Source organism: Rhinolophus sinicus, chromosome 17, assembly GCF_057876585.1.
Source record: "Rhinolophus sinicus isolate RSI-liver-muscle chromosome 17, RSI-T2T, whole genome shotgun sequence".
NCBI classification, from domain to species: Eukaryota; Metazoa; Chordata; class Mammalia; order Chiroptera; family Rhinolophidae; genus Rhinolophus; species Rhinolophus sinicus.
Genome location: NC_142517.1, coordinates 213024876 through 213052018, shown reverse-complemented (window position 1 = coordinate 213052018; position 27143 = coordinate 213024876). Strand labels below are relative to the sequence as shown.

General features: G+C 53.3%; 3 protein-coding genes across 24 annotated transcripts in view; 2 read left to right on the top strand and 1 right to left on the bottom strand.

Annotated features, from left to right (window-relative positions):
• PASK (PAS domain containing serine/threonine kinase) overlaps positions 1-5509 on the top strand; it is a 30466-nt gene extending 24957 nt beyond the window's left edge. For 3 of the 7 annotated variants that reach the window (XM_074316436.2, XM_074316426.2, XM_088794238.1), the window contains exons 16-19: positions 2740-2873; positions 4366-4512; positions 4660-4710; positions 5128-5509. In XM_074316436.2, the coding sequence (XP_074172537.2) occupies positions 2740-2873; positions 4366-4512; positions 4660-4710; positions 5128-5213 (418 nt within the window). In that variant the 3' untranslated portion in view covers positions 5214-5509. The remainder of the gene's footprint in view (positions 1-2739; positions 2874-4365; positions 4513-4659; positions 4711-5127) is intronic. The other 4 variants (XM_019711692.3, XM_074316433.2, XR_012490683.2 and 1 more) reach the window with 3 other exon arrangements.
• Positions 5510-8706: 3197 nt separating this feature from the next.
• The window catches only part of MTERF4 (mitochondrial transcription termination factor 4), a 44894-nt gene continuing 26457 nt past the window's right edge, over positions 8707-27143 (top strand). Inside the window, exons 1-4 of one of the 5 annotated variants that reach the window (XM_019711682.3) lie at positions 8729-8913; positions 10131-10449; positions 12239-12423; positions 13078-13682. In XM_019711682.3, the coding sequence (XP_019567241.3) occupies positions 8893-8913; positions 10131-10449; positions 12239-12423; positions 13078-13434 (882 nt within the window). In that variant the 5' untranslated portion in view covers positions 8729-8892 and the 3' untranslated portion in view covers positions 13435-13682. Of the gene's footprint in view, positions 8914-9393; positions 9674-10130; positions 10618-12238; positions 12424-13077; positions 13683-27143 lie in introns of those variants that run through there. The other 4 variants (XM_019711681.3, XM_074316412.2, XM_074316404.2 and 1 more) reach the window with 4 other exon arrangements.
• The window catches only part of SNED1 (sushi, nidogen and EGF like domains 1), a 75594-nt gene continuing 59665 nt past the window's right edge, over positions 11215-27143 (bottom strand). For 8 of the 12 annotated variants that reach the window (XM_088794235.1, XM_088794237.1, XM_088794234.1 and 5 more), the window contains 4 exons: positions 24663-24779; positions 23906-23993; positions 19838-19921; positions 13815-19037 (listed from right to left, as the gene is read on the bottom strand). In XM_088794235.1, coding sequence (XP_088650361.1) covers positions 19001-19037; positions 19838-19921; positions 23906-23993; positions 24663-24779 — 326 coding nt within the window. In that variant the 3' untranslated portion in view covers positions 13815-19000. Of the gene's footprint in view, positions 11353-13814; positions 19038-19837; positions 19922-23905; positions 23994-24662; positions 24780-25804; positions 27040-27143 lie in introns of those variants that run through there. The other 4 variants (XM_074316323.2, XM_074316312.2, XM_074316320.2 and 1 more) reach the window with 4 other exon arrangements.

Below are 27143 nucleotides of genomic sequence, written 5' to 3'. Positions count from 1 at the left end.
TCAGTGTATTATTTTCTCAACTTTTATGTTTGCGGTCTTATATAATTAACAGTTAAGAAAAAGATAAAAGAGTCCCAAAAGTTGGGCTTCTTTAATTAAATGAAGAGGCTTCCTAGCCAGGTTTATTTATTTTGATGACAGGAAAATGTTGCTGGGGTGGTGTCACTAGAGCAGGGAATGAAGCTGTAGGAGCACCCCCCCCCCCAGGGAGCACCCATGTGGGATTCAGGCCCGAGCAGGAGGCACTGTCGCTGGCCAGCCCCTCCTGCTGGGGTACAAGCAGGATCCAGGCACTGCCGAGTTGGCGTCTGTGCAGGGAGCCCAGTCAGCACCTGCTGTCGGGCGTCAGGACAGGACAGACTGGTTGCTGCTCTTGTGGCTGTGGCTTGAGTATTTCATGCTTCACACGATGGATCCCATCTTGTCTACAAACAAGCAAATGTGTCTTTACATGTATGAAATGGACCTCGTCAGGTCACATCCAGACAGCAGGCTTCTTCCTGTGCCACCGGCACTTGTCTGACGGGTTGGGTGAGAATGTGTCTGTAGGACAGCTTGTGGTTACAGGGACGGACGGCCACAGGCTTGTGGACCTCGCCACCTGCTGCTGCCGTGCTCTGTGCCCGCGCCTGTGGTTTTATTCTCATGTGGCAGGTGTGGGGGGACAGATTTGAACCCTGGAGACCTGAGTCTGGAGCGTTCGCTGTAGCCACGGCCGTCTCCGTGCCGAACCTCAGGCTCACAGATGTCCCTCAGCATCGCTGTGAGAAGTGACCAGGTCTCCGATCACCACGTCCGCTCAGGTCATTTCATTTCAGAGTCAGGAAGTGAAGGCCGCAGGCTGCCCGTGTGGGGTCCGCCCTCCTGACCAGCCCTCTAGTGCGGCTGGCCCCGTGAGCAGGACAGCCGGACTCTGTGCAGAGCAGAGCGTGGAGGGCGCTAGTTAAGCCCTGCGCCTGTCTTCTCCACTCACCAGAGCCACCAGACAGTATGAGATTCTGAAGGGGGTGGTCTAAGAGTCTCGGAGATCCCATAGTGCCGCGGGCTGCTGTCCTGTCCCGCCAGGCATGTGCTCCTGGCTTGTGAAGTCCCACGGGGGCACGGGGCGGTGGCACTTCTGTGCCTTGGTGCTGCTCAGCGGCCTCAAGGCCTCCCCCGGGAACCGGGCTCCTACCTTCTGGTGCCCCTGCCCTGCGCTGTTCCTGCTCCCTCCTCCTCAGCTGGCTGGGCTGCAGGTGTCCTCCTCTGAGCTCCTTACTCCATCCCGTATGCTGTGCCCACCTCAGGGGCATAGGTTTGCTGAGCTTGGATTCTCCAGCCTGTCCTCAGAAGCTTTCCTTCTTCCCTCATCCTTTTCACGTCCTTCTGCTCCAGGGCTGGACAAACTATGGCCCTTGGCCAAATCCAGCCCACTGCTTGTTTTTACAAATAAAGCTTTAATTGGCACACAGCCACACACACTGGCTTGCTCGTTCTGTGGCTGCTGTGCTGCTGTGGCAGGAGTGGCCGCCCAGAGGCCATGTGGCCCACAGCCTAAAATGCTGACTCTTGGGCCCTTACAGAGAATTTGCTGAGCCCAGTTGTACTTTGTTGGATTTTTCTCTTCAACCTCCAAAATTCTCAAAATCTATTTCTGAAACAGAAACAACACAGAAACAAAAACCGTCAAATCTATACTTGTTCCAGTTCATGCAGCCTCTCATCCCTCACTTCCCCAAGGTCTGTCCTTGTGGCCCCTGCCCGCTTGGCCACCGAGGCCCAACTCCTCCCATGCTGCTCGGGGCTCTATGGTCTGCACATCCCGAGTCGCCCTGTCGCCCCTGGTTTTCTGCCTCCTGATGTCCCCAGGCTCTCTGTGGCCCCCTGGATGTCAGGGCTCTGTCTTGGCCCTCTTCTCACTCACCCATTTCTCTACCCACCTTGTCTAAATCCGCGGTCTGCTTCCCATGTTCCCTGTATGGGCCTCTCGATCTGCGGACCCGGTGACCTTGGGCAGTACGGGGACATGTCTGGGGACAGTCAGCCCGCTTCGGTGCCCTGGCAGCAGTTCATTTCTTCTATGTAAGACGCAGGCCATGTTTATGTCACTAGCTCTGTGAGCGCGGGGCAGCGCTGGCCTCTTGTGGGTGGTGGCCGGGAGGAGGGTGTTTGCAGACATGTATGACACCAGTGCACCTGGGGCTTCTCCCCAGAGCTTGCTCCTCCATTGGCCCAGCAGCTGGGGCCCCTCCCACCGCACCTTCTCATATACTTTCTTCTCTGTCCCTGACGCTGTCACCTTACTTCGTCCTTAAGGGTCCTCACTGTGCCATGTCACCCTGAGTACCCTTCATGTGTCACCTCAGCCAGCTCTCTGAAGGGCACACTGCGCTGTCCTTAAACCGCCTGTGGCTCCCAGTGGCCTTGGTGAGCTGAGCACCTGTGGGGCCCAGTGCCTTCTCCTCCAAGAAGCTCCCCGCACCCCCAGAGGATGCCGTGTGCACCCACATGCTGCAGGCCCTGCCGTGTCCCATGGTTGACGTTCTGTCTCCAGGATTAGTCTGATTCACCAGCCCTGTGACGTGGCTTTTTCAGTCTCTCCTGGCGCATGGTGGCGCCCGGCCGTGTGTCGATGGAGCTTGGCCAGCCTCACTGGGAGCCGCGCTTGCTCGGGTGCCTGGGGCCCAGGGCTCACTTGCAGGCTGGCCTGCGCCTCGGCTGAGCACCTGCCGCCCCAACTGTTTCCTTGTCCTGTCGCAGGTACAGGGGGCCGGAGCTGGAGATGTGGTCGCTGGGAGTGACGCTATACACACTGGTCTTTGAGGAGAACCCCTTCTGTGAGCTGGAGGAGACCGTGGAGGCTGCAATGAACCCCCCGTACCTGGTGTCGCAAGGTGAGCACGGCTGCACCCAGCGTCTCCCCGCCTCCAGCCTTCGAGAGCCATTGTCCGTGCTGACGGCCTCCTTCCTGTCTGTTCCTCTCATACTTTGATCTGCTCATGAGGATCGTTTGAATATGACTTCAAAACATCACAATAATTGTGTTTTTGTGAGCGTTCCCCTTTGGATCGTAGGGCCCTGTTCTGAGAGAAAGACCTTAGAGCGCTTGAGCTCGGCCGTGGCAATGATTGTCGGTCCCACCCTCAGTTTAGAAACTCATCACTTGGGGTGATGGAAGGACTTGCCCCCAAGCAGCTCCTGTGGATGGAAGCCTCGGGTTTCTGTCCCACCGCAAGCTCCCCTCAGGGCCATGGTGGCGGTTTGCCTCTGAAGTGGGGAGGCAGGTGAGGGCTCAGTGGCCGGGTCTGGAGTGGGCCGGCCCGGGACACTCAATGAGGAGCTGCGAGGGGCTGGCAGAGGTCTGACGGATGCCGGACCCAGCTTCTGAGGTCCCTTCGAATCTCGATATTCTGTGATTCCGTAGTTGTCATTTATCGTTATGACAAGTGAGGTGAGAGGGCTTCATACACAAAGCCCATGCCTGGGATTTCTGCTTGGCTTAAAAGCCTGTGTCAGTCGGCTCAGTGGCCATGACGGACACCACCAACAGGCTGAAATGACAGACGTTGACTGCTCCTCACGCACTGGAGTCCGGGAGTGCGATCAGGGAGCCGGCAGCATCACATCCTGCTGTGAACCTTCCTGTCAGCAGACGCCTGCTTTTTCTCTGGGTCCTCCCGTGGTGGAGGCGGGACGGCAAGCTTCCTGGCCTCTCTCCTTACGATCGCATTGTGGGTGGGCACACGACCTCACCTAATCAGCCTCATCACCTCCAGACACTGTCACGAGGGGGTTGGCTGCAGCTTGTGCGTCTGGGTGTCACAGCGGCCCAGGAGGGACCTGGCAGGGCTTGGCTCAAATTCTGGGCCCAAAGGCTGTCCCATGTGCTCTCTCATCAGGCTTTCAGGACACTTTGCTGGGATAGGGAGGCTCAGAGTGCCCTGGGGTGAGGGGCACCCATCCAGACTCCAGGCTGGGCCTCTTTTCAGAGCTTGTGCTTCCTTCCTGTGGGGACCCACTGGGGCCTCTTCCCTCTGCTGTCACATGCATCCTGTGTCATTCATGGCTCTGCACAGCCAGAGCCCCCAGGACAGGCTGCCATGAGGGACCTCTGCGCAATCTAAGGCAGGACTTGAACTCTAAGTTGTCATTTTAGAGGTGATAGATGTCTCTTGCAGCCTTTCTCGAAGCACAGCTGGGGCCCTGTGCACCAGAAACCCTGGGGTACTAGCTAAAAGTGGGGTTCCAGGGCTCCTCGCTGCCAGTCAGGCGCTCATGGGGGCAGACCAGGACCCACGGTTTTCAGATGCTCTTCACTTGACCCAGGCCAGACCACTGTTGGTCTTCTGGCCCCATTGGGCCTAGAGCAGCTTTTTATGTTCCCAGATCTAATGAGCCTCCTGTCTGGGCTGCTGCAGCCTGTCCCCGAGCAGCGTACCACCTTGGAGAAGCTGGTGACAGACCCCTGGGTGACACAGCCTGTGAACCTTGCTGACTACACCTGGGAGGAGGTGTATCAAGTAAATAAGCCAGGTGAGAGGCGAGGAGGTTCCCCAGGCTGCCTTCTGGGTCTGGGGAGGACGGGGAGGCTCACTCTTCCCATGCTGTCCTGGACACAAATGTCACGGCCTATAGCTGGCTCGTTCCCTATGAAACAAACGGGACTTGATTCTGTTCCAGGGGCCCCTGAATGCCACCGGGGTTCAGAGCTTTGGCTGTGGGCCTTGGAAGGTGGGTGAGTGCCTGTGGGAGCCTGTGACGAGATGGTACCTACAGAAGGGGTGGGGGGCTGGGGTTCGAGAAATGCAGTTGCTGCAGTGATCTGAATGGGCTGACGAGGGGAATAACGCCACAGACGTCAGTCAGTGTTCGGGGACCTCCAGGGCCCTGCTCTTCAGACGAGGCAGATGGCTGCCCAGCCGGGCCACCCAGCCCGTGTGGCTGGTCACTAGGCTGATGGTGATGACTCCAGCCTAGAACCCCCACTGTACCTCGGCAGGTCCAGGGACTCTGGAACAGTGCCAGTTGGTTTTGGAAGGGTCCCTCGGATGGCTTTCGCTCCTAGGAATTCTTCCAGAGGGAAGCAAAGTATTTTAGAGTCATGTGTTGTTAGTTAGCATGTGATGCAACACCATCTTCTTTCTTCAGACAGCGGAGTTCTGTCCAGTATGAGTCTGGAGACGGAGAGCAGGACCCCAAGCACAGTGGCCTCGGGCCCCAGGGGAGCCCCCTAACGATGGCTTCACTCAACCAGGAAATCGCATTGTTTTCAGGCCCTTCTGTTCAGAGAAATTAATTCTCAGGAATTAGGCCAAGTTCACTTCCGAAAAACACATGTGTGAGTTTGATAAATGCTAGAACAAAAGCCCAGTGATATTGTACCGTTTTAGGTTTATAAAATAGACTTGGAGTTCATTTTTTTTATGACCTTGAAAAAACACTGTAATGTTCAATTGAGTTTTGTACTATGAGATGCCATTTCATCTGTGAACTTCTGAAAAGCATCAATAAATTTGTAAATCTCTTTCTACTTCTGTATATATGCACAGTTCTGTTTTCTCTGACTTGGTCTCTGCTCATCTGATAGGCGGAATTTGCAGAACTGGTTAGCCAAATGACCAGCGTATTTTATTCATTTATTTCCTTGAACATTTTCCAAATTAAAGCACTTTGTTAGTAAACACTTACCCTGACTTGGACCGTCTGAATTCTTCCACAATGCCAGTGTGGGAAGCACTTCGTTTCTGCACCCCTACTCACCGCAGCTGGAGGGAGGGCCAGCCTCTGCAGCTTGCTCCGTCTCAGGAGACTGGGAGAGTGTGGTGGTCTCAGGCACCTCCCTTTCTCCAGGCCCAGCTTGTCCAGGTTGGCCCATCACCTGTCCGGCTCTGATGTCAGGCGGCTGTGCAGCAGGCCCTCCCAGCAGCCCCAGACATCCCCGCGCCAGCCTGGCGCCACCTCTCCCTCACTGTCCTACTCTTGCTCAGGTCCCAGGGCTTCTCACACTTAGATACCGCCTGCCCCCGGCTCCAGTGCATCCCCTCTGAAACAATCAGCTTGCTCAAGCACATGAAAGCCAGGCTCCATTTTGTACCTGTTGGAGGGGAGGGAGTGCTTAGGGGTAAGAGGAAAGTTTTCTCCCCTCACCCCCTCCGAGACACCAGGAAGAAAACAAGAAAAAGGAAGACTCCCCACTCTCTTCCCACAGTTCCCACTTGCTGCAGGTACCAAGGCTGCTGCTGCCCAGAGCCCTGAGGAAGGTACTCACGGGCCAGGCCGCCTCCACTATGGCCCTGTGCTCAGCACTCAACTGTCTTAATATTTTAGGACGCTCAGATAATAGCTAATGTGATTCTCAACTACGAGGACACAGGATTTCTCCATCTCTAGAAATTGCTGTTCGAGTGCCATGGCGAGAAAGAGATGGGGCTCCTCCATCAGGGTCAGTTAGGCAGAGCTTTGAGACGTGTGTTTTTGTAAGTGTAGGAAAAAGTGATACAGAACTTCAGAATTCAAATGAGTTTCCTTATGTTCTAAGAACTGTTTTCAAAAGTGGGAAAAAAAAACCCCCCAAACATTTATCCTTGTAGTGTTTATGTTTATAACACAAGAGAAGTTACAGAATGTTTTTTTCAGACAGGTGTGCCATGGGCTGATAATGCAAAGTCCTCGCTCTACAAGAGCTGTTTGTTCTTTATATGAAACAATAATTAAACTTCATCTGACTTGATGGCTGTAGAAGGTTTGATACTTTGAGAGTGTTTTTCACAGAAAGAACCCGGGGAGAAAAGTTCTGAGTCTGAGACTGACACATTTTTCTGTCCATGTTCCAAGTATGCACCCAGAGAGCAACATGTTCATAGCAAACTGAAGATACTGTCGGCTCTTAGAGCAAACCTGGCACCCCAGCCGTCTCTTTGTTTCCAGAGCTGAATAACTGCTTAGGTTTCTTGATTCTTTCCAGGTCGTGGGGTAGCATAGGGTTTTCTTAGGGTTTGGGTGTAAAAGCATTAACAATTTATTTTGAGGAGCTGACAGTTGAGTGTTTTAAGAAGAAAGATTAAAAAACATCAAAAACAACCAATTCTTTGGCCCCACACAGATTACAAACGTCCTTTTCTTTGATATAATCCTTGTGTAAAAAGATAGGTCTTGGCACAGAGCAGGTACTCTGTAAATTGTATTCATGCAAGAATCAGGTCCCTTTTCTGAACCAGAACCAAGTTCAGAACCAGGTCCCAGTTCAGAACAAAGTAGGTGAAACAAGAAATGTCTATAAAGTAAGGTATTGGGCTTACGAGTGGTGGAATTTAGGCAGTTGAGGGAGCACACCATTTTATTGTTTTTCACGACTATCCACGTTTGAAAGATGCGTAGGCGCTATACCCGAATTACTACAGGTCTAGATCTGAAATTTAAGAAGAAATACCATGACAGGAAAAAACTCTGAGAGTCCTGAATTAATTACAGCAGGCCAGAGGGTGGAAGGAAGAGACAAGAAAGAGGTTAATTAGTTAAACAACTGCAGGGCAAAACCAACAAAAGACTGCTTGTGTTCCTGAGTGTGTGTTGGAACTTCAAATAACTTCCAAGTGCCTATTTCCACGGTTATCTCAAGAGAATTGCTAGGGCCACTGCCCCCCAGGAGCCTACACTTCCTGGTTACCGTGCGTTTCCCCCACTGTGGCCCACAGCCAATCCAAAGGAGCAAACACTCCCTCCCTGGACTGCAGCCATCCCCAAGCTAGCCCTGGTCCACTTCTCACACCCCCTTCACAGCCAGTATCAATTCTTTCACAACTCACATCTTTCTTCCGTCTAGTTGATGTATACCAGAGCTCGTCAACCCCAGGACAGCGGACATGCTGCCTTCACCTACCGTGTTTCCCCAAAAATAAGGCCTAGCCGGACCATCAGCTCTAATGCGTCTTTTGGAGCAAAAGTTAATATAAGACCTGGTCTTATATTTTGAGAAGAGCGGGTCTTATATTAACTTTGACTGCAAAAGACGCCTTAGAGCTGATGGTCTGGTTAGCTCTTGTTTTCGGGGAAACGCGGTAGCACTGCCGCTGGCGGTTTAGACCGCACACCCCAGGACCTGGCTCTTTCCTGGCTGGGGTATATGGCTCGACAAACCCTCTTGCAAAAAGCTTTCAATCACGAAACTGGTTTGTTTACCAGCCAATTGGGCTGAAACATTACTGGCTTTCATCTCAAGGGGAAACCAGACCTCCGAGTGGGGAGGACGTGTGTTTATACGGGGACATGTGTTGCAGTTCCCGTCATTTGATGACTTGGGCCGCATTTCTTAAAAATTGTCGCGACTCCCGAGTTCCTTGCGATGGTTTAAACGCCTCTGGAACACGCGTGTCTTTCAGTGTGTGTGTGTTTCCTCAGTGCTCGTGCTGAAGACAGATTTTTCACACAGTAAGTCTTGAACATCTTTATTCGGGACCCCGTTTTTTCTGACTGCTTCGTGTCCAGCCGATATGAAAATGCTTCGGGGCGGCTCTTGCTTCCTCCGGTGAAGTTACTGTCGAGCCACGGGAACTGGCCGGTTTGAGTCAAGGTTCTCCTTTCCTTTCACCTCTTCTCTTCAGAGGGATTTTAACGTAATGCGAAGCGAAAGTTTGGGGAAGGCGCTGTTCACTCGCCGCGCGAGCCGAGAACTCGAGACCGCGGGAAAGCGGCCTCGCAGCCACGAAGCAGAGAGCCCGCCGCGGGCCCACCCCGCGTGGGACACGTCCTGACAAGGGCCGCCGCGGAACGCGTTTCCCGCGCCGTCGCGCTTGCGAGGGGGAAGGCGGAAGCGGCGGACCGGGAAGGCGGAAGCGGCGGACCGGGGAAGGCGGAAGCGGCGGACCGGGGGGGCTCTGCTTCCGGCGCCGGAGTCGCGGGGGCCGCCTTCGCGCGATGGCGGCGCTCGGCCGGCAGGTGAGGCTGCGCCACCGGCTGGGCTCCTGGCGGGCTGCGGGCGGGGGCGCAGAGGAGCCGCCGGCGCCCCGGTGCCTCTGGGCAGGCGGTGACGTCCTGCGGTCGGACCCTCCCGGAGGCCGCTGCACACAGACAAGTGCACGCACCTCCGCCCGGTCCGTGCGCCGTTAGCGCCGCTCCGCCCGGCTCCCTCTAGGCAGGGCCGGGGCGTGAATCGGGCGGCGGGAGCAGCGAGCGCGTGGGCTGGGCTGACTGCCGGCGCGACGGCAGGTGACGTCTGGGTGGGAAGGGACCTCCGCGCCGGCCTGCACCACTGACGGTTTCTGGAGAAAACGGGAATTCCGTGTGCAAGTTGCCTGACAGACTAAGTGCATTGTGCTTAACAGGATTGTTTTGTGGAACGAATTTAGGTGCCTGAATCCGGAGCCGAGGAGCAGGTCCAGGTTTTTCACGTGTGGGTAGCAACTCGGCGCCCCGGAGTCGGCGTGGAAATTGTTTTAGACTAAAGACATTTGAGGTTCAGCACATACAGAACGTTTTCTCAGAGCTTTCCTTTCCACTAGGAGCAGAAACGTCTGGCAGTGACGCTGCCGTGGATCCTCTCTCCTGGGGAGTTTATGCCCATGAGGGAAAAAAGAAAAAAGACCCCTTGGCACCGGTGTAAACAGACGATATGGCGAACTTCGTCACCGCCCTTTGTCCCCCTGGAACCCACTGGTTCCTCCCGTGAGGCCTTTTCTCCCCTCCCGCTCGTCATGCAGTTAGCTTCCGTCCCTAGCCCCGTGGGGAGCTGTCGCTTTTGTCGGCTGCCATATGCATATTAAGACACTGGGGATTTTTCTTGCTGCTGATCTGTTGTCAGTTAAATGTGCAGCCTCCCCACGCCCCCACCCGCACACCCTGAACCTGACGGTAAAGGACGTGTGCTCCCCTCCCCCAAGCACACTTGACCAGGCAGCCCTGAGATAGTTCCCTTTCCCCTCAGTTACAGGAGCTTCGTTGCTCTGACCTCTGTGCCCTCGCACTACTCTACTCTCTGCATGGGGACCTCCTTCTGTGTAGGCTTTTTAAGTTCACATACGGTTTTGCAGATGTCCTATGGAAACAGGTTCCTGTGGGACCAAGGCACAGATACCCTGCTCATCCTGTTCGTACGTCCTGCGTTGCCCATGACATGGGGTGGTGAGGAACTGATGCCCTTTTGTACTGTCTTACAGGTCTCGGGTTGCTACCACCTGATCCCCCTCACCTGGGCCCGCATCTCTAGGCAGACTCCTCAGAAAAGGATGATGGCTTCCTTGTTGCGTAAACTGACCACAGCCTCCACCGGAGGGGGCCTTGAGGAGATACCCTGTGCTGGACCCAAAAAGTGTGTGCAGGACCCAGAGTGCAGGACGCATCTCCCTCAGTGCCTCCTCGAGAAGCAGAGTGCTCCTGTGGACAGAGGGTCCTGGGAGCGAGAGGAGGTCATCACTTCCCTCCTGGACATGGGTTTCAGTGATGGCCACGTTAATGAGTTGCTCACTGTGCAACCAGGTACCCACCCTCAACAGCTGCTGGACATCGTTTCAGAATTAATACTCTTGGGTGTGAATCCAGAGCCTGTGTGTGTGGCTTTGAAGAAAAGTCCTCAGTTACTGAAACTGCCTGTAGTGCAAATGAAGAAGCGCTGCAGTTATCTGCGAAAGCTTGGCCTTGGAGAAGGTAAAGGTGCAGCTTTTGTAGATAGTGCCCAGGGGTCCAAGCTGGGGAACGAGTAGCCATGGTGAGCTGGATGAGGGGAGCTTTCTGGGGAAGGCCCTTGAGAGGACTGTGAGCTGGTGTGGACGTGAAGAAGACGCGTGGTCTCGTTTCAGGCCATGCAGGAGGGGAGGAGGCAGCTGAGTGGCAGGCAGGGACGCTTGTCTTGTTCACTGGGGGGGCGCTAGCGTCTAGACCGGGTGGGCATGGGTGCTCACAGGTAGATGTCAGCATGCGATGTTGACGTGTGTAACCTTTGATGTTTAAATTAGCTTAGGTGGTCTTAGTGATTTGTGTCTGAGGTCGAGCCAGAGCCATACAGAGTCCCTGGTAAATGCTTGGATTCCAGCTGGGTGTCTTGATTTACTGTGGAACGTGAGATCTTCCCAGATTCCTGGGAAATGCTGGAGCAGCTGTTCCCTCCAGCCGCCACCTCCACTCCCAACAGAATTCTAGAGAAGTTCATTGGGTCTCTTTATGGGCCTTCTGGAGAAGGGGTTTGGGGGCCCATGAGGGTCTCCAAGGACCCCTACCCACTTTGACCAGAGGAGTTCCACTGTTCTCTTTTTCATTCTTGACTCACTGGTTAGATGTTGGAGGGGGGGAAGGTTTGCAGACCCACGTTTCAGAGGACCTCTGTAGGCTTCCTTCTCCAAAAGTAAGCAGAGACAGCCTTGTGTGTTTCTCGGCCCCGATGACCTGTAGCAATATAATCGGAAAGACTAAACTGAACACCTTATGTGCTCTGATTATAAATTAGCAAGCTCAGCACGGCCTTACGTGGCAAAGATACAGTCTAAACTGAAATTTAATTCTGACACATTTTAGCAAGACAGTGACTAACTCAACTGTTAGGAACATTTCAACCAGCCGTTTAAAGAAGTGATTTTAAGCTTCCAGGTACCAACTTTTACCAACTATCCGTAGGAGACCATGTGCTGCAGTTCACCTAGGGCAGGCTCAGTTCATACCAGTTATCCTAATGCAATTAACAGGGCATCTTTCACCCAGTTTGGATACAGTATGTGGTCACCCCACTAGCTAGGTCATCAGTATTTGTGCTAGTTGTTATTATTATGGTAATTATTTTCATGGCACTCCTTTTCTTTGAGTTCAGGCCCCCAGGTCTTAGGAATATTGGTTGTGAGTGGTCCGATGACAGTTTTATTCTGGAAGGAAACGTCAACCCAAAGTCCCACGATGAGGGACGCTACTCCCCATCTTACTGTCTGACCTTTCCAGGAAATCCCTGTGAAATGCTTTTCTAGGTGAGGAGGGCAAGAGGAGGCGACAGAGAATATGAAGCAGGCGCCTTTCAGCTGGGAGGCCAGAGGAAGGCAGGGACATGGGGCGGGGAGGGCTGGAGAGTCTGAGCGGGGGGTTAGTGGGGCGGTGGGCCCTTCTGGCCCCTCCCTCTCCCCGGGTGCTGCTGGGAAGACCTCTGAGGTCGGCACTGGTTCTGTGGGGGCAGGGGTTCTTATTCACTTTGAAATGCTGGTTTGAGTTGGGTGGGCGCGGTTAGGTTAGCCTCTTGGTTTCTGGAACACCCTGAAATTCCATATTTGCCCTTTTCTGTGTTCTGTAGGGAAGCTGAGGAGGGTGCTTCACTGTTGCCCTGAAATCCTCACCATGCGTCAGAGGGATATTGCCAACACTGTCAGTGTTCTCCGGGACAAGTGCCTTTTCACCGTGCAGCAAGTAACCGAGATTTTGCACAGATGCCCCTATGTTCTTCGGGAGGACCCCGGTGAGCTGGAATACAAATTCCAGGTGAGGTGACCGAGAGAGTGGCTGGGGGAGTGACAGTGGGCTTTCCAGCTTAGCAGGGGCAGCTGCGTGGGTAAGATGCCTCGCCGCCTGGCAGCCGAGGAGAGCGCGTTGGTCTGTCGCTTGTTCATTTCAGATGGGGTCGCTTCTGTGGCTTTTCTGCTGTGAATCCTGAAGGACCCAGCCCTGTTCTTAGGGTCCACACCAGCCTCTGTGTGAAGTGGCTGATTGAAAAGTAGCGAAACCGTCTGTGTTTCCAACCTGTGTTGCACGTCGGTTCCAGAGACGTGAGTGTGACCGTTGTCCTCACTTTTCTGGGACCGATGGTGCTGAGGCGGCTCACACGCCTGTGTTTGCTGACCTGCGGCCTGTCGTCCCCGTACTCATGCTTTCTCCTTCCGTCTGAGCAACGTAGGACTCAGTCTCTCCCTGCTGCGTCGTGCTCCCTGCCGCCCTTTCCTCCCTGCAGCGTTGTTCTCAATGTGAATTTGAAAATGCTTTGAAAACTGGCAGCTATCAGACAAACGGGGTGGCAGAGTTGGGCTGCCGCCGTCCACTAGGCAGTTGTTGAAGGCTTTTGGACAGGTTGGGTCTCCCGTGACTGGGACGACAGGTTTCAGATCTGCACCTGAGGCCCTAACCTGTCTGTGTCCCCAGTATGCCTATTTCAGGATGGGCGTGAAGCACGCGGACGTGGTGAGGACCGACTTCCTGCAGTACTCCATCACCAAGACCAGGCAGAGACACACGTTCCTGGAGCGCCTAGGACGGTACCAGACCCCGGATAAGAAGGGGCAGACACAGGTCCCTAACCCTCCACTCAGGGACATTCTCAGAGTTTCCGAAGCTGAGTTTCTGGCCAGGACGGCCTGTTCTTCTGCTGAGGAGTTTGAAGTTTTTAAGAAGCTCTTGGCTCGGGAGGAGGAAGAAGAGTCTAAGAACCACATGCCTAGTGACAGAAGCACAAGTGAGGACGAGGAGGACGAGGACGGGGAGGAGGAGGGGGAGCTGTGATGCAAGCGCCGGAATGAGCCAAGCCCCGAGACATCAAAGGATGTTTTAAGTTTCTCAACACTTTTGGGAGCTTCGCTTGGATCTTCTCAGGTTATTTTTCATTCTAAAACTGGTCTTTTGATGGAAAATTATTATACATCACCTGAGAAGTGGTCAGACTAAGGGGGAGGTGCGTGCGTCTGATGTGTTGTCAGGTTTCTGTTCCTTCGTGAATAAAATACTGACTTGGAGCTGTTAAAATCGGGGAACTCAGTGTGTCAAAACTTGGTTTTATTTTTTTTTGGTCATATATGTAGGTGATAATTCACGGCAGTGTGGTTCAAGAGCCATTTTCTGTTTCCTTCTAGTGATGAAGGTAAAATTAGGAGAAGGCAGTGAGGTTTTAGTACATCATAGCACTTTATTTTATGAAAACAAGTAGCAGGTTTTCCACACAAATACTCATGTTTTAATCCAAAACTATTGCTTCATAATTGCATTCAGTGTACAGCAGAGTAGAAGTAGAAGGAAGTGGGTCAGTAACACATGGCTTCTTCATGCCAGCGACGTGCTGGGGGCAGTTTGCTCTGTCTTTGTGAGAAGCAGGCCTGGCTCTGGCCTCAGGGAACTTTCCTGTTGTGCCAGCCCATGGCCAGCGGGGCACAGCCAGGCCTGCAGTCTCTGGCAGCCATGGATTGCCAGAACGGGGTTCGTGGAGCCATCCTAGCCGCCCCTTCCGCTCACTTCACGGAGGGGCGTCTGAGACCAGAGGACAGGGCAGGGTCGGGCAGGGTGGGGCCTGGGCTGGAGGTGGTCTTGGGTCATTCCAGGGAACTCTCCATGACACCAGAGGGGAGGACATCCCCTCGGGGAGCCCAGAGGGTTTGCGGAGTGACTGGAAGCGTTGGGGTCAGGGAATGGAGTTGGATGTAAGCCAGAGGTCACCTCTGACGTAGAGGCCCAGCCCTGATGGCATGAGCTCTGTGACAGAGGGAGGGTAGGTTCGTCCTAGGACATTCTGGGCACCCCTTCCTTGGGGGAACTGGCACAGGATCAGTGCTGCAGAAAATATGTTTGGTGATGTGACTAAAGTTCAGGCCTTGGCAGCATTTTAACAGCTACGTGAGACTCCTAGCTCTTGGCCTTGTGTTTTGCAGACCACGTAAGAATCGTGCCAGGCAGCCATTCTCCGCTGGGGGCAATCTGTGTCCCAGGGAACATCTGGGGACACTTCTGGTGGTTAGGACCAGGAGAGAGAATGCAGTTGGGATCTGGTGGCTGAGGCCAGGTCTGCATGGGACAGTCCCATAGCACGATGATCCAGCCCCAAATGTCACTGGGGCTGAGGGAGCTGCTGTGAGGCCGGGCCCAGCAACATGCGACTGTCCGTTTGTGAGAACTTCAGATTTAAATGCCTCACATTTATCATGTTTGATTGAAAAGACAAGTAAGTCACTGGTTCTGTACGAGTTCCTTCCCCTGTGCCCTGGAGAGCTGTTGGGGGTTTGAACTGTATTTTACTGGGGGATTCAGTGATAACTCAAAAGAATTCATGCTTTTTTCTTCAGGCTCATGTTTGAGCATGGCCACAAAGAGAAGGACATTTCTTGCAAAAGAAAATGCTCAGTGACGCCCTCCACACGTGGCGGTGGCTTGCCAGCAGGAGCAGTTCCAGCTATGGGAAGGTGCTGGGGCGGCTGGCGCCGGGTGGCCCTGCTGCTGGCTTTGCAGGTGGGAGAGCAGTGGGTGAGCATGCATGTCCTCATGTGCCTGTGACAGCCCACGTGCAGCAGGGGAAGGGACCTTCGATCTTTGCTGTCTTTCTTGGCGATGGACAAAATTACTTGAAAATGAAGACAGTTCACTCTCTGCCAGTGTTTTCACTTTTCTTGCATTTTGTGGCATCCAAGTGCCCGACACTCTGGACCTGGGCTGCTGTTCTCGTGCCCAGGTGGGTGGAGTGGGTTCCTAAATGTATCTGATTAGATGGCGAGTTCATCCAAGTTTGGGCAGCAGACGGCGAGCGCAGCACCTGGCGGTTGCCCCCTTTCCTTCCGACGCAAATAAATGCGTATTTGATTCCGTGATTATTGATCTCCGTGGGTGGATGTGGAGTGTTTTCAAGGACAACATTAGAGTTTTAAGAAGGAGCCCCAGGATGAAGGCAGTGACTCATTTGGAATGTTTCAGGGTGAATGCTAAGTCCTTTAGCATCAGGAAGTCTTGACTAGATACTCAGTTTGTAAAGCATCAGAGTGGATTAATCGACGGCAACACAGCGCCAAGCTCCAGTGACTGTCCTGGAGAACCCAGTGTTGCCGAGTAAAAATCTGAAGTGCGTTCATGCTGGCCTCGCCGCTGAGGGGCTTGAGGTTATCAGCGAGGTCGGAGAGAGTCTCAGCTACATTCAGTGACGTCACTTGGTCATGCCGTTTGCTAGCGATGCCGTAGCTTACACAGATGCGGTGACAGGTCCCAGTGTCGCAGCAGCGGTCAGCAGTACGTGTTTGTGTACATGGCTTGTTCACACAGGTGGGCCCTGGGGACCGGACATTCTGGAGTCCAGTGGACACTTAATGACATGACGGTTCCTCCTTTCTGAAAATGACAAATTGCATAATACACAGACACACGCACACACGCGTTTAATAAGAATAAAAAGTCTAAAATATACTCTAACTCTTCAAAAAACGTTTTTATGAAAGATGAAAGGAGGGGTGCTTCCAGTGGTGAAAAGCTGACTTGGGGCAGAATCCGTGGGAGACGCATGGGGGCTTATGTCCCAGCTGTGACCTGCTCCACACGGGTGAGGAGGGCTGGCCTCTTTGTTCTGAGCTCCTCTGCAGGGAGAAGAGAGCTGTGTGTGTGTGGGCTGGCCACGGGGGTCACGGTGAGGTGACAGCGCTCTGCGGCTGGTGATGCCTCTGGCCATGCTGGGACCCTGGAAGCCCACAGCGGGTGGTGGACGAGGATCTCGCACGTGATCTGGCCAAGCCAGCCCGCTGCCCATCTTGTTACTCAGACCTGTAAGGAGGAGCCCTGCTGCTAGTGCGGTGCCTTCTAGCGGCGTCAGTGTAGTGCTTTGTGACATCCGGGGTCTTTGGTGTGACGTGCCATCGGGGATGCTTTCTCTGAATCAGGCTGAAGCCTGAGTGGGGCTTAGCCAGTGATGGCCATGCGACGTGGCCCCCGTTTTTGTAGAGAAAGTTTTCTTGGGTCCCAGCCATCCCCGTTGAGGCATGTGTCGATGGCTGTTTGCTGTGACCCAGAGCTGAGTAGTGGCCACAGGGACCGTGTGGCCCACAGAGCCCAAGGTACTAGGTGGCGGCATAAAAACACGTACACGTGCCTTGCGCTCATCTTTCGTTATCGGTACATAGTGAGGGTTACAATTTTAGTACAGGTTTTTCCTTTCCTAAGGTGTGTATACACTTTTTCGGCACCGTCTGTATTTACTGCCTGACCTTTACAGCAGAAGCTGTAGCCCAAGTGTGTAAACTCCGTCTTAGCACTGATCACCGTTTCCTCTTACACAGCCATTGAGCTGTGCGGTGAGCACTGGCCTGTAGGGTCTCTGCGGGAATAACCTCCCGGCAGAGCCGCCAAGCAGACAACTCGCTTTCCTTTGTGTCGCCTCCCCTGCCCCCGCCCACCCCACCCCCTCAGCCCTCCCCCATCCCCAACCCGCCCTCTGCCTTCCTCCTCCACTGGGTATAAGATCTGGGGGCGGGGTCCTCTCTCTGACTTTGGGATCTAGCTCTGGTTTCTGGACGTTGCAGAAGCTCCTGGCAGTCGGCCTCGCTCCCCCAGGGCTGACGCGCACACAGCGCTGGCTCATTGACCACAGCACAGGCTGCCCCTTGGGGATACACGGCCTGGGTTACAGCAATGGGCTGGGAGGTGCAGCGCAAGACGCAGAGATGGTGGCCGCAGAGCGTGTCCCTGGCCGTGGCCCGGCCTGTCTGTCTGTCTGCTAGAGGCCAGAGGAGAAGCTGCGCAGGGGACGGGCTCCAGCCAGGACCTTGTCCCCCACGGTGTCCTTTTCAATCCAACTTTAGACCACGTCTTTCTGGCTTCTAGAAACTTGGGAGGTTGGTGGAGTGTCACAAGAACGTCCCGAATCCTTTGAAGAAAACAAAATGGGGCATGAGGAGAATGAAGCTGCGCCTTCCCGTTTGTCTTAGGGTCAGGGTCGCTGCCCCAGTCGTCAGAACTGTGAGGTCCGCTCCCTGTAACGAGGCAGTGGGTGGGGGCGGCTTTGTGGAGGACTGACCACGTCCCCCAGAGGGAGGGAGCCCCCCGCCCCCCACGTGGTGCAGCCCTTGGATCCTTCCTCGGAAGACCAGGTCACTCTGGTCACTTTGGATTGGAATGAATTCTTGCTTGGTGTTCTTAGGTGTGTGTCTGGGTATATGGGTTTCTGTTTCCTGTCTGTTTTGTTTTCTCCGTTGTGTCAAGAGTGGGTATTCTAAAAGCCGTTATTTGACAATCAGTCAAGGGTTTCTGATTTGTTTTTATAGAAATAGATTTGCTGAGTGACTTAAAAAATACTCTTTCAGGTAACTTATTGCAATATACATATTTCAAACCCAGGTATATCTGTGGCTTCTTCCCCAGTGTGAGTTGCTTGTAAGTTTTGGAGCGCATGTATTGGATGCGTGTGTCGGGGGCTGGAGGGGGCGTGATGCCTTTGAGTGGGCTTCACACCTGATGGTACGACTGACCGAGGTGAGGCCGCATGGTGCTTCCCGCCCCACAGATGTCCAGCTGGTCGGTGTGAGGGGTCCCCCTTTAGAGTCAGCCTACTGCCGCAAAGCCCTTCTGCTTCTGGTTGGTTGTCAAGGTCTCTGAATACCATTCCTCAGCGTGTAATAACCGTGGCCTGTTTGAAGCTGCCTCCCTCCTGTCCTGCTCACAGGAAGATGGACGGTTCGGCTCATTTATGAGCGGGAGTCGTGAGCTGTCCTAGGCTGCCCAGAATTCTTTCATTCCCAGAGATGTGTTGATAAGAACCTGTGGTCAGTGTGATGCTCATTACAGGCTGTAGATGGGTCTCTAGGTTTAAGCCACTATCTTCCGAACTATTGTGAAGACTTCAGCAGAGTTTACATGTGGGGAGGTGGGGTCACATGCAATTGAGTTGCCAAAAGGGTTTGAGAAAGGCTGGATTAAACCAGATCAAGTCAGAAAGTTTCTTTCATTTCAGGGTTTCTGAGGCTTAGGGTTCCTGTGTCCATTGGGAATCTCCCAATGAGAGGGCGTCTTCAGGACTTCCCGAAAGTTAGAGGACCACGGCTCCCCATTTTTCCTTCCAGTAGGTGGCCATTCAAGGGTCTGGGAAGCACTCCCTTCGGTCCCCGAGCTCTGATGGAGTGGGGTTCGTCCTCACCCCCAGACAGACTCGTCTCCACCTGAAGACGTCGCTGCACCAGGCTTGCATCCATCGGGACGCCTCACTTTCTGTGCTTCTCACCTGTCTCACCCTGTCGGGGCGCTCAGAACCCTGCCTGGGAGTCTGTGATAAGGGCACACACGGGCTTTCCCTGGCGGTGCTAGCAGAAGGGCCGCTGTCACTGGGGGACGTACCTTAAGATGTTTTCAGTGTTGGACTGTCACTTTGTTTCCTGAAACAAGTAGGGAGAGGTGGGTTATGAAAACCAGACTGTGTCCGCGGGACCCCGGTGCCCCCTCCGCCCAGCCATCATTCTTCAGCTCACACACAGCCCACGTTGGGGACACCATCACTGTGGCACTGAGGTTAGCATTTCAGTGTGCCCACCTGGCTTGAGGTGCACGTTGTGGAATGACGGGGACAGCCCCTGGCTGGATGAGTCATGGAGAGTGAAGGGAGGGTGTGGGCGGAGGAAGGGCAGGGCTACCCGAGGGGCGCACCCACGGCAGCCACCCAGGTGAATTACGCACTGCGGCTTCCCCGGCACTGAGTGATGCCCCAATGTGTGTGGTGACTGGGGTTCGGGCTCGACTCTTTAGAAGTATAACATACTCAGGCAGTGCTTTGTATAATGATTCTTGTGACTAGCTTGAACCCTTTGGGGAAAGAACCTGGGTGTGAGTGAATAAAAAGTAAACAGATTTGCTCTATTTGCAGCCAAGTATTTGGGCCTGTTGATGACTCTCTTGCTTCCCAATTTTAGCACCAGGTACTGTGTGCACCCCTCAACCTACCCTGCGGCCTCCAGCACCCACCGTGCCTGGCGATACCAACCGCGTTTGCTCACATGTGTAGAGTTTCTTAGAACATGGCCGTGTAGGGCAGGCCAGCGGGCAGACACACAGCCTGGCTCAGCCCCCAGGCCTGCGGCATCCCACAGCACTCTGTCCCCAGGGCCACCCTCACCCCAGTACCCTGTGAACTACAGGACACAGCATGCCCCTCCCCTCCCCACCCCCCACGAGATGGCACCTGTGCAGGGTTTTCTTGATACTGGTGCTCTCACAGCTCTCTCTGAAGCAGATGTCTTGGTGCAGTTTGTAGACTCGTTTATACCTGTTGCAAGAAAGCTCTGTAAAGGCCAGACCTGGAGCTGCTGCACCCAGGCCGCGTGCACCCACAATAGCAGTGAGGGTGTTGGGGGAAAGGCCTTATTTCCCTAATAAAAGTTAATCTCACACGGATGTACTAAAATGCCCCACATAAAAATCGTGTGATTTTTTAAAAATTATCTTTACCGAGGTGTGATTTACATTAAATAAGATACACCCCATTTTAAGTGTACGTTTTGAGGAGCATTGACAAAGTCAATGATATTAAGAGAGAAAACGTGAAATTCTGAAGACAGGTCCTGCTTGGGGCAGGCCACCCAGCCCTGAGGCCCTGAAAGGCTGACCTCACTTTGTCCGTGGGCAGTTCACGGAGAAGTTGGAGAAGCCTGGTAGATGCAGGTGTGAGATGCTGGTGGGTAGTGTGGAGCAGGAGACCTGACTTCAAGCCCTACCTCCTATTTACTAAGTAGCCTGCTTTGCGCACGGCTCTGAAACTTACGCCTCAGTTTCGTGTGAAGTGGGAATTACTCATGCCACCTCTGACAAATTTGTAGATGATAGTGAATGGGAAAGTGTCTTGGTTCTTGTTAACGCCCTCAAACGTCAGAGCTGTTGAAAGAGATCCAGGGACTTTAAAGGCAGAGTTCTAGCTCCTGTGCTCTGTCTAGAACCTTTGGATTTAGGCCTTTGGTTAAGACTTCCAGCCATCAGGGAGTAACAGGATCGGAAATTAACTTCCCAACACAACAACCAGAGAACTGGGCAAAATATAAGAAGTAATTCTTTTCAGATGTTAGAAAACAGTGCAAGACTGTGATCCTTGAGAGAAGGGAAACAAATGAGATGAGTTCTGTGATCGCCCTGGACTTCAGTCTGGAGGCACCTTTTGGACTGCATTGCAGGGGCCAGGGAGCAAACAGCTGAAGAAACAGATTGGAGTTGGGACGGCAGAGGCATCTATGTTTATGGGGCAGAGTCCTGGAGAGGAGGGAGGTAAGCAGAGGATGAGCTTCAGAGATCTGGAGAAGCGTCCCCTTGAAAAATAAGCTGTGCATTCATAGCGTGAAACCCCGTGAGGCTGGGCAAGAACTACTGAGGAGGTGAGTGAGTCCCGGAGCCAGAGCAGAGAGGTCTTGATTAATAACAAGCCATTCCATAGAAACAGAAACCCCAGAAAGGCCATGCCCTAGAAGTGGGGCAAAATTAATCCCAGAATAAAGGTGATGCTAAAGTCATCCTAAAACAAGCCTCAAAAGGATCAAATTAAACTTAAATAACTACCTTGCAGAAAAAAATAAGGAACATTCTTGAAAAGAATACAAAAAAAAAAACCCAGCACGCAGTAACAAAGTTTACAATATCCAGCATCCAACAAAAAAATAAGACATTCAAAGACTAGTGGAAAGAATCAAGAAAATGTGACTCATAAGCGGGCAAAGAAAAATAAAAGAATAGGAAAACACCCAGAAATGAGGTCAATGACAGAAGCAGCAGATAAGGACCTTAAAAATTTGTTCCATGTGTTCCGTGATCGAAAGGAAAACATAAACAAATAGAAGATAAATGGAGGAGCTAAGAAAAACAAAATGGAGCTTCTAGAGATGGAAAAAACATCGTATTTGAAATGAAAATTTTGCTGAATGGGATTAATGGTAGGTTAGACATTGCAGAAGAAAAGATCAGTGAACTTGAAGGCATAGCAATAGGATCTATCCAAAATGAAGTAGAGAAAAAGACTGAGGAAAATGAAAAGAGCCTCAGTGACCTAATGGACAATATCAGTCTAATACATGCATAATTAGAGTCCCAGAAGGAGAGGAGAGAAATGGACAGAAAAAAATATTTAAAGAAATAATGGCCAAAATTTCCCAAATTTGATGAAAGCTAAAAAGCCAGAGATACAAGAAGCTTCATAAACTCGAGAGAGTAAATACATACACACTCACAACTCTACGAAAGGACATCATAGTTAAATTTCCCCAAACCAGTAATAAAGAGAAAACAAAAGCAGCCCGAGTGGGTGGGGGACAACATTTCATATAGTGAAAGAAAGATAAGAACGACTGCAGTCTTGTCTGAAACCATACAAGCCAGAGATAAAAGAATGACGTCTTTAAAATGATGGAAGAAAACACACACGTGTCAACCAAGAATTCTATATTGAGCAACTATATCCTTCCAAAAGGAAGGTAAATGAAAACCTTTTCAGCCAGACAACAGGCAGAGAGAATTCATCCCCAGCAGACCTGCACTACAGGAAATGTTACAGCAAGACCTTCAGGCAAAGGAAGACGGCACTCAGAGGCCCATGTACCAGAAATGGCAGCCACGCAAGTAAGTACGACTGCACTCAAGGTTTTTAAAGGTGATTGTTGGGAGGAAAAACAACATATTGTGTGGTTCAGAGCACGTGTGAAAGTAACACGCCTGACCTGACAACAGTAGTCAGTCAGCTCGCTGCCGTAGAGGTCTCCCCTATGTGATGTAATTAAAGGTCTGTTGTGACAAGCTGAAGATGAATATTGGAAATCCCAGAGCAGCCACTAAAAAAATTAAACCAAAGCAGTATAACCAGTGAGCCAACAGTAGAGGTAAAAGAGAATATTTAAAATCCAGAAGTAGGCAGGAAAAGAGAAAAATGTAACGAAGATCAGATGGGGCAAATGGGAAACAAATAGCAATACAGTAGATTTGAACCCAGTGACATGTCATTACATTAAATGTCAGTGGTTTCACTACTGCAGTGAAAACCAGAGGTGGCAGCCTGGATAGACAACACGGCCCAGCGTGTGCTGAGTGCAGGCGGCTGCAGAGGGAGGGTGCGAGCTCTCGGCACACACGTCGGTCGCTGAGGGCTGGTCAGCTACCCGGCCTGAGGCTGGTGGCTCCTGTGGCTTCGCCTACCGTTCCACAGAAGCCACGTTCGGGTGGTCTGCAGACGTGGAGTCCCAAGTCCCAGTGCAGCTCGCTGTGTCCTGTTTCCCTGCTTTGTGTGAAGCCCTGTGACCTTGCCTGCCTACATCCGATCCAGAGTGACCTGAAGCCTGTGATCCTCTGCTCGGCATCCTCCTAGTTCCTCATGTCACAGAGAACACGTGCCAGAGTCCTCCCACGGGTGTCCAGGGCCCCCTGGCGTCCCCCTGTCCCTGCCCCTCACTCAGCACGAGCCCCACGTGGGCCCGCCCCTGGCGTCGGCCTGGGCAGCTGACACGCTGACTCGATGTGTCCCTGAGATACCCCTCACCTCCATGTGTCAGGTGTCACCTTTCCCACGAGGCTTACCTGACACCCTGTTGAATGCTGCAGCCAGCCCGCTGCCTGCCCCACCCTGGGCTTTTCTGGCCCCACGTGCTCATCTCGTTAGCACTGACCGCCTTCCAACACTGCGAACATACCGTGTGTGCTTCCTGTGTCTGGCTGTCCCCTCCCCTAGAGTGGAAGGGCCCAAGGGCAGGGCTTGGGCCTTTTCTGTTCACTGCCATGTGCTGAGGGTCTAGAGCTGTGCCTGGCACATAATAGGTGCTCATATGTCTTTGTCGACTAAACAGATTATAAGTGGGACACCACAGAGTCACAAAGTGTTAGCAAGAAAGGTCCTAAGAGGGGCGGTAGGCAAACTGTTGCTGTGAAGCCCATTTTATAGAAGGAAATCTGAGGCATGAGGGCCCTGTCATCACTTAATGGCAGAAGCAACACTCAGCTTCTCACGTGCTGTTGTTTATTTTTGGGGTCTCTGAGGCAGAGAGGAGTGGACCCTGCCATCGAGGGAAGTGGGGCCGACTCCGCTAGAGGGGGCGGGAGCCAGGCCTCCTGGGCCTCTGCTCCCAGCTGCACAGACTTCCTTCTGCCTCAGTTTCCTACTGTGTCAGAGCACACCGCTCTGTGCCTGCCTGATGGTGTCCTCTGGGCCTTGTGAGGATGGGGTGAGCTGCCCTCTGTGGCAGGTCAGGAACACAGCAGGCGTGGTGAAGGTGGAGGAGAGACTTACACGTGGTGACAGATGCCTCCTTCCCAGACCGGCAAGGACTTTGTCTCCGAGAACAGCCGTGTGCAGGGCTGGGGCACTTTCTTACAGGCTGCGGCACAAAGGGAAGGGCCGTGGCTCAGGGGAGCTCGGGGCCCAGGTGGCCCTCTTCCTGCTCCCTGGAGGGCCCCGGCAGCTGGTCTGGGACTGGGGTCCACCCCAGCTGCTTCCTGCGACTGCGTCCTCAGCGACTGGGGGCTGCTCTGATTGGGGTCCTTGAAGCCTGCAGGCTGGTTTCCCTTGGGCTCACCATAGTCCTGGGTGTGAAGGGCCTCGGGGTGGTGTTGCTGGCATGGGACTTCTGCACCCCCCACCTCTTGTCCTCAGTCCAAAAGCCATAGCAGAAGCCTATGGCCTTTTCCCTCCTACCTCCACATCTAGCCCCTGAGCCAAAGGAGCCCTTTGCACCCCCCTCTCACTGAGGGGGGGCTGTTGCTCTGCCTTTGCTTTCTGACTGTCCCCAGACCCCACACTTCCCAGGCAGCACCTTGCACCCTGGCACTTGGGGGCAGTGGGAGGCCCAGTGGCTCACTGCCCACCAGCCTCCCCACCTGTGCACTTGGACATCTGGGCACCGAGGCCGGGCCCCATCCTGGCACCGCACGGTTTGAAGTCCAGTGGCAAAGCCAGCCTGGGCCAGGGGTGTCGTCACAGCCTGCTGTACTAGGGTCTCAGGCCCCCCCACCAGCCCAGACAGATGAGGGCAGTGCCCCTGACTTACCGAGCTCACAGCGTCTGCCTTTGAACCCCGGGCTGCAGTCACAGGTGTGGGCGTCCACGCCTGGTATGCAGGTGCCTCCGTTCTGACAGGGGTTTTCCGAACAGTTCCCAGGGGCGTCTGCAAACAGGCCGTGAGTGGTTAGTCCCCTGGACCCCAGAGGAAATCCTCGTAGCATTGCCATGTTGCAGCCTCCTCCTGTTCCTAACGCCGCTGTGCCCTCGAGGGGGTCCCATTTCAGGTGGTCGGAGAGAACAGAGGCGAGAAGACTGGCCTCGGCATGCCTGGGCCTCACCCCATAACCTTGAGGGGCAGGGTCATGACCGTGGTTTTGCTGGGACCCTCAGTGCTGAGCCCCCCATGGCGGAGGAGCCTCATCTCGCAGCTTAGATTGTGGTTGGACTCTGGTGGCCTTCAGGACAGACCCCCAGCCTCGCCCTGGCCTGTGCCACCCCTCTCCCCACGATTCTGCTGACTTTGCCCTTGCACAGGGCTTCTTCTACTTGGAACACCAAGGGCCCCCTTCGACAGCCCCACTTGGAATTCCCTCCTCGTCCTTCGATGCCTGGCCCGTCCCCAGGCTACCTGTATCCCCCAGGTGGCCTCACAGCCCTAGTCCAGGCAGCCCTCTGCAGGACTGTGCTGGCGCCTGTGCCGCTGTGGGCTGCTGTCTGCCTGTGTGCCCGACAGCTGCTCACCATACTGGGGGCAGCTAGAGGCAGGGTGCTCAGTGGCTGCCAGGGAGGGGCGGCCAGGCCTTGCCCTCTTGGGGTCCACAGTCCTTTCTTTTTAGCTTTGTCAAGATAACTACTGTTTTCCTTTTCAAGTTTAGAAAGTTAAGAAACACGAAAGAGTAAGAATTGTGCATCGCCCACCACTCCCAATACCAGAGGGCCAGTCTCCGCTCTGCCATCTAACGCAGCCCCCACGCAACGCAGCCCCCACCCAACCTCCTCATGCAGTGCTGACGGAGCCGACCCACCATGTCCCCCCCCCCCCGCCCCGGGGGCTCGCAGTGATCCTTCCTCACTGCCCTACTTCACATCTCTTCTCCCCTCATTCCTCAGGCTTCCCTTGTCTTCCCCAAAGTGCTGAAGGTGACTTGCGGGCTTTTAAAAAAAATTTTATTACAAAAAATGTCAAACCTACAACACGTAGACTATGAAGAAGCCCATACGTCACTCAGCTTCAGTGGTGATCAGCATTTTGCCTCTCGTTCAATCGCTTTCCATCTTTCCATCTCCCTTTCTCTCTCTCATTGAAGAACTTCAAAGCAGTTCACAGACACCGTTTCTTTGGGAATCTGATACGTATCTGATACGTAAAGACGTACACATTTCTTACAGAAGCGTGTTGCTATTACTACAAAATTAGCAGTGCTGCCTGAGTATCTTAAGCAGTCACAGTCCACCTTCCAATCCCCCATCGTGTTAAAAATGTCATTTACAGCTGGTCGCATCTAGTTAGCAGGCAGAGGCCACAACTCGCTGTAGTGGGAGGTGTCTCCTCTGGTCTGTCACTCTGTCTTCTTCCCTTCTACATTTACTAAAGAAACCAGGTCGTTTTTCCTGCAGAATCCTCTCCTGGATTTGACTGCTGCTTTCTTGTAGCATTAACTCATTCCCCATCCCTGTGTTCCTCTGAAACTGGTAATTAGAGAGAGGGGCTTCAGATGGCCTTTACGGGACTGCTTCCCGGGTGGAGGTCGTGTGCCCCTCGTTACATTGTGAGATGCGTGATGTCTCCAAGTGCATTAGTGACAGGGTCGTGCCCCGGGGTCAGCGTCGGCAGCCTTGTTAGTCCAGAGTGGAGTTCTCCTAGGCTCTGTGCCCCTGATACGGATCCGAGGTCCATCGTCTCCCCAGGGCCAGAGCTACAGCTCTGCCCTCCTCCGCTGTCACTAGCCAGCGAGTCTTCTGTGAAGACCTGCTCTCACTTGGTCACCTGGAAGTGCTGTCCACACAGGCCAGGCCAGATAAATGCTCCATCCTTTCCTTGTATACTTGCAGAATGAGTCGGTTCCCACCACGTGGTTCCTTTGAGCTTCGTGATGGATTTCTGTGTATTTGATGAATTTCTGTCTGTTGCTTCCTTAGTTTTCTTGATGCTCAAATGATCCTATCTTTGGCCAGCGGGACCCCTTTCAGGTTGGCTGCCCTGCCCTTTTGACACAATCTCAGTTGTTTCTGAGAGCTTGCTTGCCCTTTTACAAGTATGTCCTGGGCTTATTTTGTCTCTGTTCTGCTTCAGTCTTGGAATCAGCTGTTTCTCCAAAGACCCCGGTTCCTTTTAGGATGGAACTCCTAGGAGGATGGTCTCTAGAGCCCACAGCCTGAGAAATGGAGGTGCTCACTGTTAGGGGGGTGTCAGTGCGCCAGATCTTTTCAGTAGACAGAATTAGGAAATTAGATTTAAAAAACAAAGATGAACACTTATGAGTTCATACCAGTATTTCCAGTTCAAGTTAACAGTTAAACACAAAGA